This window comes from Marmota marmota, unplaced genomic scaffold (assembly GCF_001458135.2).
Source record: "Marmota marmota marmota unplaced genomic scaffold, marMar, whole genome shotgun sequence".
NCBI lineage: Eukaryota > Metazoa > Chordata > Mammalia > Rodentia > Sciuridae > Marmota > Marmota marmota.
In genome coordinates, this window is record NW_026000185.1 from 5,819,806 (window position 1) to 5,835,289 (window position 15,484).

Sequence of the window (15,484 nt, forward strand, 5' to 3'; positions counted from 1 at the left end):
CAGTGCTTCATGCATGAGAGGCATGTGCTCTACCACTGAGCTACAATCCCAGCCCACTAGTATTGAACCCATTTCAAATTTTAACCTCAAACTGCAAACACTCCCACTGGAAACTGGAGCACATGGGACTATTCCAGATGTTCTCACCAGGTGCTGAAACTTAATAATCTGGGCCCAGGCACCCCAGAGTAGGGGCTGCCTTTAAAAACAACAGTTTCACTTACTACTTAGTAGTTAACTCACATGGCTCAAAAATTGTAGGGCAGATGTTGAGAGCCTCCCTCCCTCTTACCTTGTTTTCCCAGGTCACACAGGGACTAGTTTATGCTCCCTACCAGTGTAGACCTGTGTTCTAGCACATACTTGTTGTGTTCCCTTTCTTTCCTCTTCCTGCCTTTTCCTTGCAAACTGAGGTAGCTTACTGTGCACATGGCCTTAGATGTTGGCATGGGGAGAACTTTGTGTCTTTATACAGTTGCCTAGTGTTCTGTTGTACGAGTTTGTGCCATCACTGATTTTATCTGCTTCACTGATGGATACTTAGGTAACTTCCAGTCTTGTCCTCCCTCAAGCAGTGCTGTAATAAGTAGCCCTGTGAAGTTAAGTACACGTGTATATAACAGTTCCTAGAAATGGGTCTCATGGTTAAAAGGCATATACATTTGTAAATTTTTTGGTACTGGGGATTGAATTCGGGGGGCACTGAGCCACATTTGACCACTGAGCCACATACCCATCCCTGTTTTGTATTTTATTTAGAGACAAGGTCTCACTGAATTGCGTATGCCTTGTTGGTGATGAGGCTGGCTTTGAACTTGTGATCCTCCTGTTTCAGTCTCCTGAGCTGCTGGGGTGACAGGCCTGCGCCACTGCGCCCAGCAACATTTGTAATTTTAATTTTACCAAACTTTCCTCCAAAAAGTTTCCTTGTATGTTGGCAGAGTCTTAAAAGTAGCACACCTGTGCCCAATATAAGAATCATTGGAGGTTTTATGTTTTCTTTATTAACATAGTCTAGTAATTAGTGCTTACCCTGGGGGTTTTTCATCATTAGCTATGCAGTCTTTTCTGATTTATCTTTAGTGGGATGCTTTTGAACTTAAGGCATTGATTTTCTTTTTTTTTTTTTTTTTTGGCTTCCAAATAGTGCACACGTTTTCTTACACTGTCACCTAAGTTTACTTTCATGCCCAGAATGCACTTTTCCCCTTCTCCTGACTTGGTGTTGCTGCCTGCCTGTTATAGCTCACAAGCATTTGGCCCAAGGACCTGATCCACCAGGTCTGCTTGCTTGTCCTGATGTGTGGCCAGGGCATCCGAGGTCTGGGGCTTGCTCTGAGGGTTGGATCCTAGCTCAGCCTTTCCTTTCCAGGACTGTTCTTGCCAAAATAATCCTTTCCCCAACAGTTTACTAATTGCAGAGTAGGCAGGCAGCTGGTAATAGTGCCTCATTGGGGTCTTGGTGCCCCTCTCAGCCATGGTCAAGAGAGAACAATGAGCCCCTTTCTACTGTTCCTGCCCTAAACAGTTGAAATAATTTGTAGGGACTGCAAGGTCATTTACTATGACAGCCACCCTCTGGTTCCATCCTAGTACCTGTGAGGCTTTTTTCCATCCTTTAACACACACACCATGCCTGGGAAACTTAAGTTGTTGCAGCTATCTGAGAATGGCACTTCCCCTCTGATTTCTTGGTGTGCAGAATGAAGATAGGAGGCTCACTGCATATCCAGGATGGCATGGTTTAGGTCCATTACAACAGAGCACTTTCAGTTGGGTCCATTTTGGATTCTTGAATGAAAGATGAACTGTCAGCATTCATTGAAGCGAGGTTTCCTAGTACCTGATGCAGAGTGGCCAGGAAGCCCATATGACAATGAAAAAACAAAATACTGAAGTTCTGATGGTAAGTGATCATGTGAAGTAGAGTTTACCTTTACCTTTTCACAAGTCAAATGATTCTTGAAAACTGTAAAAGTGTGTCTTTTGATAAATCAGGTATTTCCCCTGACTTACATTTTAGTTCCTGTAATTTAAAAAGATTGAAATATACTTGCTAGGCAGGTTTTCATGTGAGCACCCCTGGATGGATACTTCTGGGACATGACATTTGTCCCATAGTTCAGCTGTACATTCAGGTTTAATAAGTTGAATTGTTGTCTAGCCTTCAACTCAGAACTTAAGTTTATGCTAAAGGCTAGGGTTTGGGCCTTATTGTCTGTCATCTGCTGTGCTTTGTCTGCTGAACAGTGGGTGGATAGTTGCAGTGATCCTCCCCAGAGGTCCATTCCTTTTAGAGCATTCTTTATCCGATCAGGTGTGTGGATCCTGAGATTTTGGAAGTTTTTTCCTTGGAACTCACCATAGCAAAGTAACCAACTTGTGGCTGCTTAGCTTGCTGTCTTAACATACCTGCCTGATTGGAATCTTCTTTTCTTCTTTTCTCAGTGTTCTTTCCTTCGTGTTCTACTCAGATTTTGCCTATTATTTGAAGTCTTTATGGATCTTCATCCCATTCCACTTGGCTGTGAAATATGATATGTGTGTTATCAATCTAAGTTTGTGTCTTGGTGTCCATGGATTGTCTTTTTCCTCAATTAGTTATGACCCTCTGGGTAGGAAGATTTCTTCTATTGGAGTCTCAGTCCCAGTCAGACCTTCCCAGAGTAAAGGCCCAGAGCAGGGACTTGCTTCCCCACTGTGGGGGGGCGGTGAGTGTCAGCGACTGTCCAGCCAAGTGGAGCCAACCTCCAGTGGATTAGTGAGGCCCATTGAGGAGGGGCACAACTTTTTGCTCATATCAGCTCACTCACTGTTCAGAATGAAGTAAAACCTCATTATTCTGTACTAATTAGGGGGTGGTGTGTCTGCATAAAAGAAGCCTGAATCACAGAAGATTTTTAGAAGGAATTTGCTTTAATTATTTCCTAATAGTATTATTAAAAAAAAAATGTTAGATGTCTTTTGGGAACTTGTTTAATTGGCTAGATGGTACTTACTTATAGTGGCATAAATGCTAATGAAAGAATTCTCTCTCATATTCTCTCTTGTGTTTTCATTCTCCATTATTGAGGAGTTTATTCCATTATATATTTATATAATCCCTAAGAATTTTCAAGGCAAAGTGGGGTTTAATTTACCAGAATTGCCACAGGTCATCAAAGCTGCAGATAATAGCAGGGCTGTACCATAGAAATGCAGTGGTTTTTGAGTGCCTGCTTTGTGCCCGGCATGGGTGCCAGGTTCTTGACAGGTGTTATCTTCAGTCCCAGTTGCCTTGGGAGATGAGCTTGTGACAGTGATTCTGTGCTGAGCACCATGTGTACACAGTGTACACATTGGGTACATTGCAGGATGGAGTTCTTCCATCCACTGCCCTGCTGGACAGGTGCTGCTTTCTGGTTTTCCACCGAGGAAAGCATATGCAGGACAGGAAGGTAGCAGCAGTAGTGACAGTTGTGATCTGAATGCACACCTTCCTGGGTCTCTTCTTACTGCACCAGGTAGTGCTTCCATGTTGTCTCTAATTAGAAGATCTTGATAAAGGTACTGACAGGGTCTAGAATGGTTTCCAGGATCTCTAAGAATTGTAGCCCTGTGAAACACATACCCTTCTGTCTTAAGATGTGAGTTTCTCAGCATCCCTTACCCCTGTTAGATCCATTTTTGTATTGATTTTTTTTTTTTTGAGGGCAGGCATCAAAAATTTTGAAACGGACAGGTAAAAATTGCATGTTTTATCATATACAACACGATATTTTGAAACACATACAGCGTGGATTGGCTAAATCAGCTAATGATTTTTTTGTCTTAGTTCATGTTGTGTCCAGTGGATGCTTAAGAATTTAAAATTCTTCTTTTAAGTTTTTCCAGGGTGGCTGAATAAAATGCTCAGTTTTAAAAGATTTGAGTAGTTATTTATAGTGCAAGTAATGCCGAAAGAAAAACCCTAAAGAACTCTGAAAAACTCTTAAGAAAGCAGACCTTTGTTCACAGGGAATAGGGATGCTAGAGAGAATTAAGGAGTGGGTGGAGAGAAACAAATATTCATGGGAAGGGAGTTTCAGACTTTTGGAAGTAGAGAAATGTGAACACACAACAAAATGGCATCTAAAACTTATCTGTAATTTCTCACACTACCATTTCTTACTACGTATAATCTTTGCATCAGTCTTCATTGATACTGAGGTAGAGTGAAATGTACCAGAATGGTTCCCTGGAACATAAAGAGGGGTAAAGAGACAGATGAGTAAAACAGTGTAACATTCCAAGAGAATTCTTTGTTTTTTAAAAATATTTAGTTGTAGATGGACATAATTCCTTCCTTCCTTCCTTCCTCCCTCCCTCCCTTCCTTCCTTTTCTTTCTTTTCGTGGTGCTGAGGATCGAACCCAGTGTCTCCTGATTGCAAGACAAGCACTCCACTACTGAGCTACAACCGCAGCCCTGAGAATTCATCATTTAATTTACTTCTCTTTGTTTCTGTTTTCAGAATGTAGTAATAAATGATTCTTACTTTATATCTTTGACTAGCTAGGGGAGCGACTTATTAAAATTTACAGTGTATGTCTCCACCATAACTGGTAATTTTCTTGGTAATTCACCTATTGATTTAACACACAGATGCTTACTGAGTACCTGATCCATACTAAGTACTTTAGCAAGTAGATAGTGGTGAGCCAGACAGCCAGCATCCCTCCCTCAGTGGAGCTTAAGCCCTCCTGAGTTTGCATGTGAAATTGATAGTGTAATTTTAATTTGTTCAGTAACTTTATTGAGTACAGAGTTCATACTTCTGGCCATAGAAGATACGATAAAACCAGTTGTGTAATTTAGAGAATTAATGTAATTCAAAGGAAAAAGATCTTAAGATAGAGGAGATTTCAGAAATTCTGAAGAAAGGTATATTTTGTGGGTAATTTGTTTGGTTGGTATATTTGAAACAGTTTTCAAATGTTTTTGGATGGACAGATTGACTTAGCTACTCATCTGGTGATTTTGTTTTTGTTTTGAAATGGAGTCTTGCTCTGTTGCCTGAGCTGGCTTGATTTGGTGCTCAAGTGACACCCCAACCCCCCTCCCCCAACCTCAGCCTCCCAAGTAGCTGGGACCACCAGGGGTTGCATGACTGCACCTGTTCTTCCTGATATATATTTCTGTAAAATGAGAAGCTTTTCCCCCAAGTACCTGCTAGTTATTTGTGCCTTGTTTAAGATGAAATATCACAAGTTCAAGGGTCACATATTTGAGGCCAGCCTTAGCAATTTAGTGAGGTCCTAAGCAACTTAATGAGACCCTGTCTCAACATAAAAAAAGGACTGGAGATACATAGCTCAGTGGTAAAGTGCCCCAAGGTTCAAGGTACAAAGAAACAAAGGTAGATTTGAATTCTCATCATGATAAATAAGAATGGTCTCACAGCTCATTTTGGGATACCATTTATCTTTATGTGTTCAGAAGTGGTCATCATGTGAGCAGGATCTCTGCTGGTTTAGGTTTCCCAGCTAGCAGTGAAATGTCCTTTGTTGTTTTGATTGGTTATGACTTTCTCTGTTCTAAAGCCTTAAATTTTCCTCTTTCCTCATCAGGCTTCCCCAGAAATTGGAAAGCTGTAGTTTGTGTTTTCTCTCTTATTAGCTTAGTGAGGGGGTGGGCTCCAGGTTAGTGGCCAGGAAGCTCCAGAAGACAGAATACCCTTGTCCCTAACCATGGAAATGTGACAGGTGGTTTTTGGTATTTTTGATGTGTGACCGGGAAATCTCTTGCCAAGGACAACAGTTCAGAAAGCAGGGTACCCATGATCTGTGCATCCTCAGCTTTGCCTTAGTGATTGGCAGAGAGAAGGGAATTTACCCAGGATTGGAATTAGTAGCTTTCATCTTGAACCTTAGGAACTTCTGATGACTCAGATTGCTATTGCTCAGTCCACATGTTGGGACACTGTTGTGTAGAAAGCGTAGTTGTGCATGTTGTAATATCCTGATGTGCTTTCTTCACTCTCCTTTGTTAGTTTTTTTGAACAAAAGTATAGGGAACAGCTGTGAGAAGAAGGGTGGTATTGAGGGAATGTATGTAGCCTGTCCTGTCTTTATTTTCTTCTGTTTTTTTTTTTATTGTGTTGCACATAATGATGGAATTTCTTGTTACATATTCATACATGCACACAATATAGCAATATAATTTGGCCAATATCATTCCCTGTGTTTCCTCTTTTCTTCCCTTCCTCCTTTGTCCTGGTCCCTTCCCTTTCATCTACTCTACCGATCTCCCTTCAATCTGTCTTTGTCTTTTTAAAAAAAACACACCTAGTATATTTGGTATGTGTTTGGACTGGTGGATGAGGATGTAAGAATTAGTCAACTCTTACTGAACCCAAACAGTTGTTAGATATCTATGTTTGGACTGAAATAGAATGAGGAAAAAGTGTTATCAAAGTGGACACAATTTGACAGACCAGTCAAAACCAAACTAAAACACTAGCCCGAGAAAAGTACCCAGCTACAAAAATTGACCATGTATTTGGTAAGGACTAGAATAAGCCATAAATGAAAACTGGTAGATCGGAGAGTGGTAGGATGATGGGTGGATTTTTTTAAGCCCAGAGCCTTGGCATGCTAGACAAACACTACCACTGAGCCTACATCCTAGCCAATGATGGGTGGATTTTTAAAGGTGAGAAATTGTTCTTCAGGATATTATAAGATAACCAGTATCTATGGCACCCAATGTCTTAGTCCAAAGTGTATCATGTAACCCTGGAATATTATCCTTGCTTTACAAATGAGGGTAAAGCAATGAAGAAATTAATCTATTTGCTCAAGGACCCATGACCAATTGTTAAGTCAGAATCTGAACTCCTGTTTTCATTTTTTCTGTTGTCCTACACCTAGCTGGGGCCCTAACTTTGCAAATTTATCTTAACTGTTCTTGTGGCATTGTCTGCTGTTCCTTGGCTTGGCACCTTCTCCTTGGAGGAGTGCTTGGGGATGCTTGAAAGGGCCTGTTAGAAAATTCTGCAGGTTGTTCCGCACTTTAAGTATGAAATATTTGGAGTGTGTTTGTTTCTAGTTTACACACTCTTCATCCCCACTCCAAGCAAATATGAAGGAAAGAATCTCTATTTTGGTGCTCCACTTTCTGGTTTGGATGAAATTTCATTTTCATGTTCATGGATTAAGGGGCACTGCATTAAAAAAACATGTATTTGTAGAGTGATGAGTAGAAAGTGTGTGTGCATGTGGACAAAGCCTGGAAGGCAGCAGACAAAATGTTAGTTAAGGTGGGGGAAATTTTTTTGAACTTTATTTTGTATGATTTGTATCTGGAGACTTAATAAATCTCAAAATTCAGGACAACGTAGCAGCATAAAACTTGTGGACTGACCTGCAGTAGTGGGGTGGTCCTCTGGGTACCACCTGTGCTTTTTCATGGAACTGTTTGCTTGATCCAGGATTATATTCAGTCTCTTCACAATGACAGGTCCTGAAGAGGCACCCAAAATTGAGGGACTATCTACTAAACAACTGGTTTCTACTCTTCAGAAATGTCAGTAATGGGAGACAAAGGCTGAAGCGCTTTTCTTGATGGGATGAGATACTAGAGACAGGACAACTGGGATTCTGAATTGGATCAGGAAAATGAGTATGACAAAAGACATTATTTGGACCATAAAATTTGAGTAAGGGCAGTATATTAATTATATGCTCGGTATTACACTTTCTAGATTTGACAAATGTACTTGGTTATGTGAAAGAGTGTTCTTAGGCGATACATACTGAAGTATGTGGGAAGGAAGTATCCTGCTAGTCTGTAGCTTACTCTCAGGGTTCTGGGGAAACTGTGTGTGTGTGTGTGTGTGTGTGTGTGTGTGTGTGTGTGTGTACATGGTAAGTAGTGCCTCATTCCTTGTGGTCAGATGGGGAGTAATAGGTGTGTATTAAATAGAGATGGTTTGCCAGGCAGAAGAGTACAGAGAACTTGGGCAGTGAAAAAGAGGCACTAGTCAGTTCTGTAGGGGAAGGAAGTCTGCATGGTCACTGTTCGTAGTCACTGAGTGGGGTTTAGGGTGGCATTTTCTAGCCCAAGAGAATATCCAGAAAAGACTTCCAATCTTAAGTGACAGGTCACACTGTATTATGGCAAGAAAGTAGGGTGCATCTGAAGGGGGTCGGGTAAAGGACTGAGAAGAGGGAGGGGGTCCACTGTGTCTTTGTGTGCTCTGCTCATCCATAGACCTGATGATATATAGGATATTTTCAGCTGTGATTATATTAAACTGTAGCTAAAATAGCTTCAACTGTAGGCAGTGTATTTTCTCATGTAACAAGACATCAGTAGGTTCCAGGATTGGATAATTGAGCAGTTCGGACTTCATGGACTCAAGTGTTAGTGTTTTTTAGTGTGAGAGTAGTGGTTGTTTCTTCTGTTTGCAGGAGGACTGCCACAGGTCCAGGACGAATCTGGTCAGAAAAGAAATTTCTTTCTGAGCCTCCCTTACTATTGTGCAGGAAAACCTTTTCCAGAATGATTTCTATTGACAGTTGTTCAACTTCCTTGAGCTGGGATTTTGTCACCTGCACAGGGAAGGTGGACATGTGCTTGGCTACTTTCTCTCCTCTGGCCAGGGAATGGTGCTGCCCTTCCCCAGAGAAACTCTAAGGCAGCCACCTCAGAACCACATGGGTTTGCCAGCAGTCTAGGGGGACGGGTAATTGGGTAAGCAAACACGAGGACCTGCCACCCTGGAGAAGTTGTTGTTAAACTTCTAAATGTGGGAGATGGGAGGGCAGGTGAGTTTTTTTAATTGTGGGGGAGGGGAGAAGCACAGTTAATTTTATTTTTGGTATGTTACATTCCAGCCATTGTTCTAATCTTACTCTGTGTACCATTTTGCATACATTTCTATTTGCATGTTTTTATAACATTTCCCTACATTTCTATAGTCATCCTAAATATTAAATAGAATGTTTTATAGTACAGAACAATTAAGCTTCTTTTTAAAAAATTTTTTTAGTTGTTGATGAATCTTTATTTATTTTTATGTGGTGCTGAGAATTGAACCCAGTGCCTCACACATGCTAGGCAAGCTCTCTGCCACTGAGCCACAACCCCAGCCCAAGTAATTAAGTTTTCTGTTATTGGATAACAATAATAGTAGTAATAGGTAATGCTTATTGAATTCATGTGTCACCTATAATAGCACTCTTTTCCATTCATTCATTCATTTAGTTCCTACAGCACCCTTAGGAGTAGGGGCCATCATCACCTCTAGTTTTCAGGTGAGGAAACTGAGGCACAGAAGGGCTGAGTAACCTACCCAAGGTTTTATAGCTGGTAAGTGGAAAGCTGGAAGAAAGCAAAGGTTCAGGTGTAAGCAGGACCAATTAGTCTCTACCATCAGGCTAAACTGTTTCTTGTTGTTATTGGCCTTTTCTGTTATTGGCATTTTCTTTTACAGATAATACCAAGGTGAACATCATTCTGCATATCTCATCCTTTGTACATGAATGTGCAGCTTGCTTACTATGGGTTGGGAAGCTCAGAGAGGTGAGGGAGTAGAGGTGACACAAGACCACACACTTCCTTTGGGATGGTTATATGCTATATGCCTTGTCCACTTGGGAGTCTTTGTGGTTACCCTTGTTGTTATTATTTTGATACTGGGGATTGAATCCAGGGGTGCTTAACCACTGAGCCACATCCCCAGCCCTTTTTTATATTTTATTTAGAGACAGGGTCTTGCTGAGTTACTTAGGGCCTTGCTAAGTTGCTGAGGCTGGCTATATACTGAGGATCCTCCTGCCTCAGCCTTCCGAGCCACTGGGATTACAGGCGTGCATCACCACGCCCAGCTGTGCTTATCATTATTCTGTATGATTGATACTTCTCATAATACAACTCTTTAAACTTCTATTTTTAACTTTTTAATTCTGTATGTATCTTTAGTATTTTTGGCAGCTTTCCTCTTTGAGAAATCACTAATCTTGTTTTCCATTATGTTTTTTTTTTTTAAATGATTTAACTTTAAAAAAGTACAATCACTTAAGGTTGAGCTTTCATTTCCCCAAACTACTATTTATCTAATTTAATGTCCAGTTACTTTCTAATACACATAGATTCTTAAAACCATTTTAACTTTAGTGACTTTTTGGACTTTCTATTTATTATCCTTGTATATCTTGAGTTTTTTCTCACATAGTATTATATAATTGTTTTAGAATATGATAAAATCCAGTGGGGCTGGCTCTCCTCTCACCTTTAACATTTCCTTTTTTAGAACATGAAAAAATCTTTTTCCTTCTTTTATTTTCCCCAAATTTCAGATCATTTTGACATTACTCTGAAGGCATCCTAGTATTCTGCTTCAAATGCCCAATAGGTTAAAAATCATAGTAACATGTGACAGTAGGAAAGCTATTATGGTTTCTTATTTTCTCATTTCCGTTTCTGTTTAATTTCTAGATTTTGGATCATTGTTTGACTTGGAAAATGATCTTCCTGATGAACTGATCCCCAATGGAGGAGAATTAGGCCTTTTAAACAGTGGGAACCTTGTTCCAGATGCTGCTTCAAAACATAAACAGCTGTCGGAGCTTCTTCGAGGAGGCAGTGGCGCTAGTATCAACCCAGGAATAGGAAATGTGAGTGCCAGCAGCCCTGTGCAGCAGGGCCTAAGCAGCCAGGCTCAAGGGCAGCCGAACAGTACGAACATGGCCAGCCTGGGGGCCATGGGCAAAAGCCCTCTGAACCAGGGAGATTCATCAGCCCCCAGCCTGCCCAAACAGGCAGCCAGCACCTCTGGGCCCACTCCCCCTGCTTCCCAAGCACTGAATCCACAAGCACAAAAGCAAGTGGGGCTGGTGACCAGCAGCCCTGCCACATCGCAGACTGGACCTGGGATCTGCATGAATGCTAACTTTAACCAGACCCATCCAGGCCTCCTCAATAGTAACTCTGGCCATAGCTTAATGAATCAAGCCCAGCAAGGGCAGGCGCAAGTCATGAATGGATCTCTTGGGGCTGCTGGCAGAGGAAGGGGAGCTGGAATGCCATACCCTAGTCCAGCCATGCAGGGGGCCACGAGCAGTGTGTTGGCCGAGACTTTAACACAGGTTTCCCCACAAATGGCCGGCCATGCGGGACTGAACACGGCACAGGCAGGAGGCATGACCAAGGTAAGTGAGCTGAAGTGTTTGTTTTCTGCTTAACTGGGGGCTTTTTTTCTCCAAGCAACATGGCAACATGGGACTACTTGGCCTTTTCCTGTCCCTACTGTTGGACTTTGCACATGCCACTTACAATGTTATCTGGAGCTCTGCTTTCTGGGATAAATATCTCTTCCCTATGTCTTTAAAATGAGAATTCCTAAAGAAGCCGCCAGAATAGCCTGCACGTCAGGTACTTGGAAAACTATAGGGAGTACCTTTGGGCTAGTTGCCAATTTTCAATCTCTGAGGAAAATGTGTAGAAATAGCACCACATGGTTGAAAGAGGCAACTTCTGCTGAGTATTAGCTTTTTATTGCATCAGTGGATCTGGTAAAAAATTCTTTTACCTCAATTTACCCACCTGATCAAGTTTTTCCTCCTATATACCTTTTCCTTTGCACCCTCTGGAGAACAAAGTTTACTTTCATAGTCTGCTTTATTCATGGAGAAGCAGTTCCAGGGTGATTAGCTACCTGTTGCTCTTAAGAGGTTGGACAGAGCCAGGGGGAAACACGGGCCTTTGGGTCTCAGCAGAAACAGCAGAGCAGTGGTTCTCGATTTGTTGTTCCCAGAGCAGCAGGAGTAGCATCAGCATTCCCTTAAGCTTATGGGAAAGTTGGACCGACTGACTTGGAAACTGGGGTGGGGCCCAGCACTGTGAGTTTTAGGAAGCCACCAAGTGCTTCTGAGACCCAGTGCTTGGGGAAGGCCTGAGCTGAAAATTTGTAAAAAACAAATAATGATATACAAAACCACCAGGAACTTGAATATGTAGTGGATCCTGGATGACATGAAGTATTAATTCATTTATTTGTGATAACGATCTTGTGTTCAGGTCACTTTTATATACATCTTCTCAATGGCTCTCCAAGTGCAGTACAGGGAACCAGACACTTTCAGGAGGACTGTACTGACCACCTGCAGCCACCAGTTTTGTAGCTGCTTTCTAGAGCAGGATTAGAACATGGAGAAGAGGAAAGACAAATGCCAAGCTTTATGCAAGACAGCTGGAATGGATGGAGGCTGGCAAGGGAGGAGAGTGCAGAGAAAGAATGGACTGATTGCCATTGATGGGCTAAACCCCACACAAGCCCTGCCACCAAAGACTTCTGAACAGCAGCCATGGGACACCTATTTCAGTGTGGTCCAGCAAATTCCAGAACAGAACAGAGTTTGGACCGTGGATCTGATTAGTCCTAAATGAGGGAGAGAGAGAGAGATAAGAGCACAGTTTCCATAAGGTTGGCTTTAGCATGATTGGTGGTTATGAAGTCTTGTGACTGTCTTAGGCAAGGGAGAGGGGTTTTTAAATTTAAAATATAAAAGTGAAGTAATTGCATGTGTTTCTTTTGAGAAGTTAACAGAGGGAAACATGAACTTTAATTTTAGTTGTCCCTTGACATTTGAGGAGGGGTCTGGGTGTACCTGTATGAGTTGGATCAAGAGGGGATTTCTAATGGGTTTCTAGCTCCTGGGTAAATGGATATTTTTATCTTCCTAATTAACTCATCACTGCACACTGCCAGTTTAAAAAAAACTTTTTAGTTTTTGGAGAATTTAAATCATACAGAAAAAAAGTAGACATACTAGTGTAATGCAATGGTTCTCAAACTTTTTGGTCCTAGGATTCCTGAATAATCTTAAAAATTATCAAGGACCCCAGAGAGGTTTCTTTAAAATTGGCGTTTATGAGGATTTTAAAACACAAGCATACATTCTGCTAGCCACAAAGCTCAGTGGCATCACATATCACAAGGGGTCTGAAAAATTCCACTGTGCTCTTTTGAGTGGAAATGAAAAGGGCAAGTCATGTCTTCATGTTTGATGGAAACAGTTTGGTCAGTATGGTCCCCCTGAAAGTGTCTGGTTCCCTGTACTGCACTTGGAGAGGCATTGAGAAGATGTATATAAAAGTGACCTGAACACAAGATCGTTATATCACATATAAATGAATTAATACTTCATGTCATCCAGGATCCACTACATATTCAAGTTCCTGGTGGTTTTGTATGTCATTATTTGTTTTTACAAATTTTCATTCAAAAGCTGAATGATGTGTGTTTCAGTCAGTGATTATGGCTCCTATGAATAGGATCCTCACAGTTTATTTGTCCAAGAAACTGTTATTTTGATTGTTGTTTGCTTTTTGTCCTTGGAGTTCCCTGTGGTCTGGAGTTGCCTATGATACCTGTAGCACTTTATGTTCCTCTGTTCACTGAAGTTTTCCATTCTGTCCCGAGCTTCACTTCTTTGTTTGGAATGATCTTCTCTCGTACAGCACTTTGTGAATGTTCACTGTTTGGAAAGTAAGCCAAATTAGTGTGTGGGGAGCACACTATTACCTGTGGTTTTCCTAAGGCGGTCATGGTGGTGATGGGGACTAGCATTTTTGAAATGGCCTTTGGGTGGGATAAAAAGAACAAATAGTGGTGGTCAAGTAGTAAAAGGAAAAGACAAGTCTATTTCATACTATTCCTTAAGATTTTAAAATGCACACAGCAAGCCAGGCATGATGATGTAGCCTATAATCCCAGTGACTCAGGAGACTAAAGCAGGAGGATTGCAAGTTCAAGGCCAGCCTCAGCAACTTAAGCTCACAGCAACTTTAGCAAGACCCTGGCTCAAAGTAAAAAAATTAATAAAAAATAAAGGGCTGGGGATGTAGTTCAGTGGTAGAGCACCCCCGTGTTCAATCCTGGATATCCAAATAAATAAGTAAATAAAACAAAGCAGTGATAAAAATGCACACAAAAAACTTATTTTAAAAAGATAATCCAGTTTTAAAATATCATTACAAAGAAAATATGTAATTCATATAAAATAATTCAGAAAATAAAAAAGTACCCCCATTATAGAATATTGTTTCTATATAGGTATCTTTTTTTTTTTTTTTTTTTTGGTGCTGGGGATTAAACTGAGGGCCTTCTGCATGTGAAGCTATATCCCTAGCCCTTAGATACCTTTTTAAGAAAATATATTTTTAATTGTAGTTGGACACAATACTTTTATTTATTTTAAGTTTATGTAGTGCTAAGGATTGAACCCAGTGCCTCACAGGTGCTAGGTAAGCACTCTACCACTGAACCCCTCCCATTTTATTCTTATTGGTTTATGATCTTATTATTTTTGTGTATTAAATAATAAGGTTTAAATTTTTTTTGGTATGGGAATTGAAACCAGGCTCTTCAGCATGCTGGGCAAACATTCTACCACTGAGCTATACCCCTATCCCTGCTATCACAGTTTTGTTTATTGGTGCTAGGGATTGAACTTGGGCACTCTAACACTGAACTAAATCTGCAGTCCTTTTTCACTTTTAGGATCTCATTAAGTTGCCAGAGCTGGCCTCAAACAGGTGATCCTTTTGCTTTAGCTTCCGTTGGGGTTATAGGCATGTGCTACTGTAACAGGCCCACTGTGTGTTTTGACAAACGTTATTCCCCTTTTAAATTTGCCAAGTTAGTTTTACTAGGAATATAGTCACTTAAGGTCACTTAAGTTACAATGTGATAGTTTTATGTTTCTGGTTTTTTTGGGGGGCTGGGGTGATGGTGGGGGGGACCAAGTATCCATTTTTTTTTTCCCTTTATTGCTTTTAGATTTTTGTCATGGTCAGAAATGCTTTTCTTATCCCAAGATTATAAATATTCTCTTGGGCCAGGCATACTAGAGTGTGTCTGTAATTCCAGATACTTGGGAGGTTGAGCCAGGAGGATCACTTGAACCCAGAAGTTCAAGACTGGTCTAGTTAACATAATGAGACCCCATCTCCAAAATAGGAAGAAAGGGTGGGGGTGTAACTCATTGGTAGAGTGCATGCTAAGTGTGTGTGAGGCCCTACCCTGTGTTCAGTAACTGGCACAAAAAAAAAAAAAGAAAAATATTGTCTTGTAGTTTCCTCCTTAATCTGTGAATCTTTAGTTAATTTTGGCTAAAGAAAATCTAGCAGGTTTTTTTTTTTTTTTTTTTGGCATTAGGGATCAAACCCAGGGCCTTGTGCATGCAAGGCAAGCACTCTACCAACTGAGCTATATCCCCAGCCCAATCTAGCATTTTTTGTTATTGTTTTTCTCAGTTATAGTCATCCCAATACAGTTTATTTAGATATTGATAATCTTATCTTTTTTCCCACCAATTTGATGTGCTGGGTTTTTTGGGGGGAGGGGGTGTTCCAGGGATTGAACCCGGGGGGTCCTTAACCACTGAACCATATCCTATCCCTTTTTAGTGTGTGTGTGTATTTTTATATATATATATATATATATATATATATATATA

The 15,484-nt window shown here is 40.9% G+C and overlaps 1 protein-coding gene across 2 annotated transcripts in view; it reads left to right on the forward strand.

Annotated features, from left to right (window-relative positions):
* Positions 1-15,484, forward strand: part of LOC107146666 (CREB binding protein) — a 133,605-nt gene that overhangs the window by 14,122 nt on the left and 103,999 nt on the right. For both annotated transcript variants that reach the window (XM_015490802.2, XM_048789245.1), the window contains one exon: positions 10,461-11,173. In XM_015490802.2, the coding sequence (XP_015346288.1) occupies positions 10,709-11,173 (465 nt within the window). In that variant the 5' untranslated portion in view covers positions 10,461-10,708. Of the gene's footprint in view, positions 1-10,460; positions 11,174-15,484 lie in introns of those variants that run through there.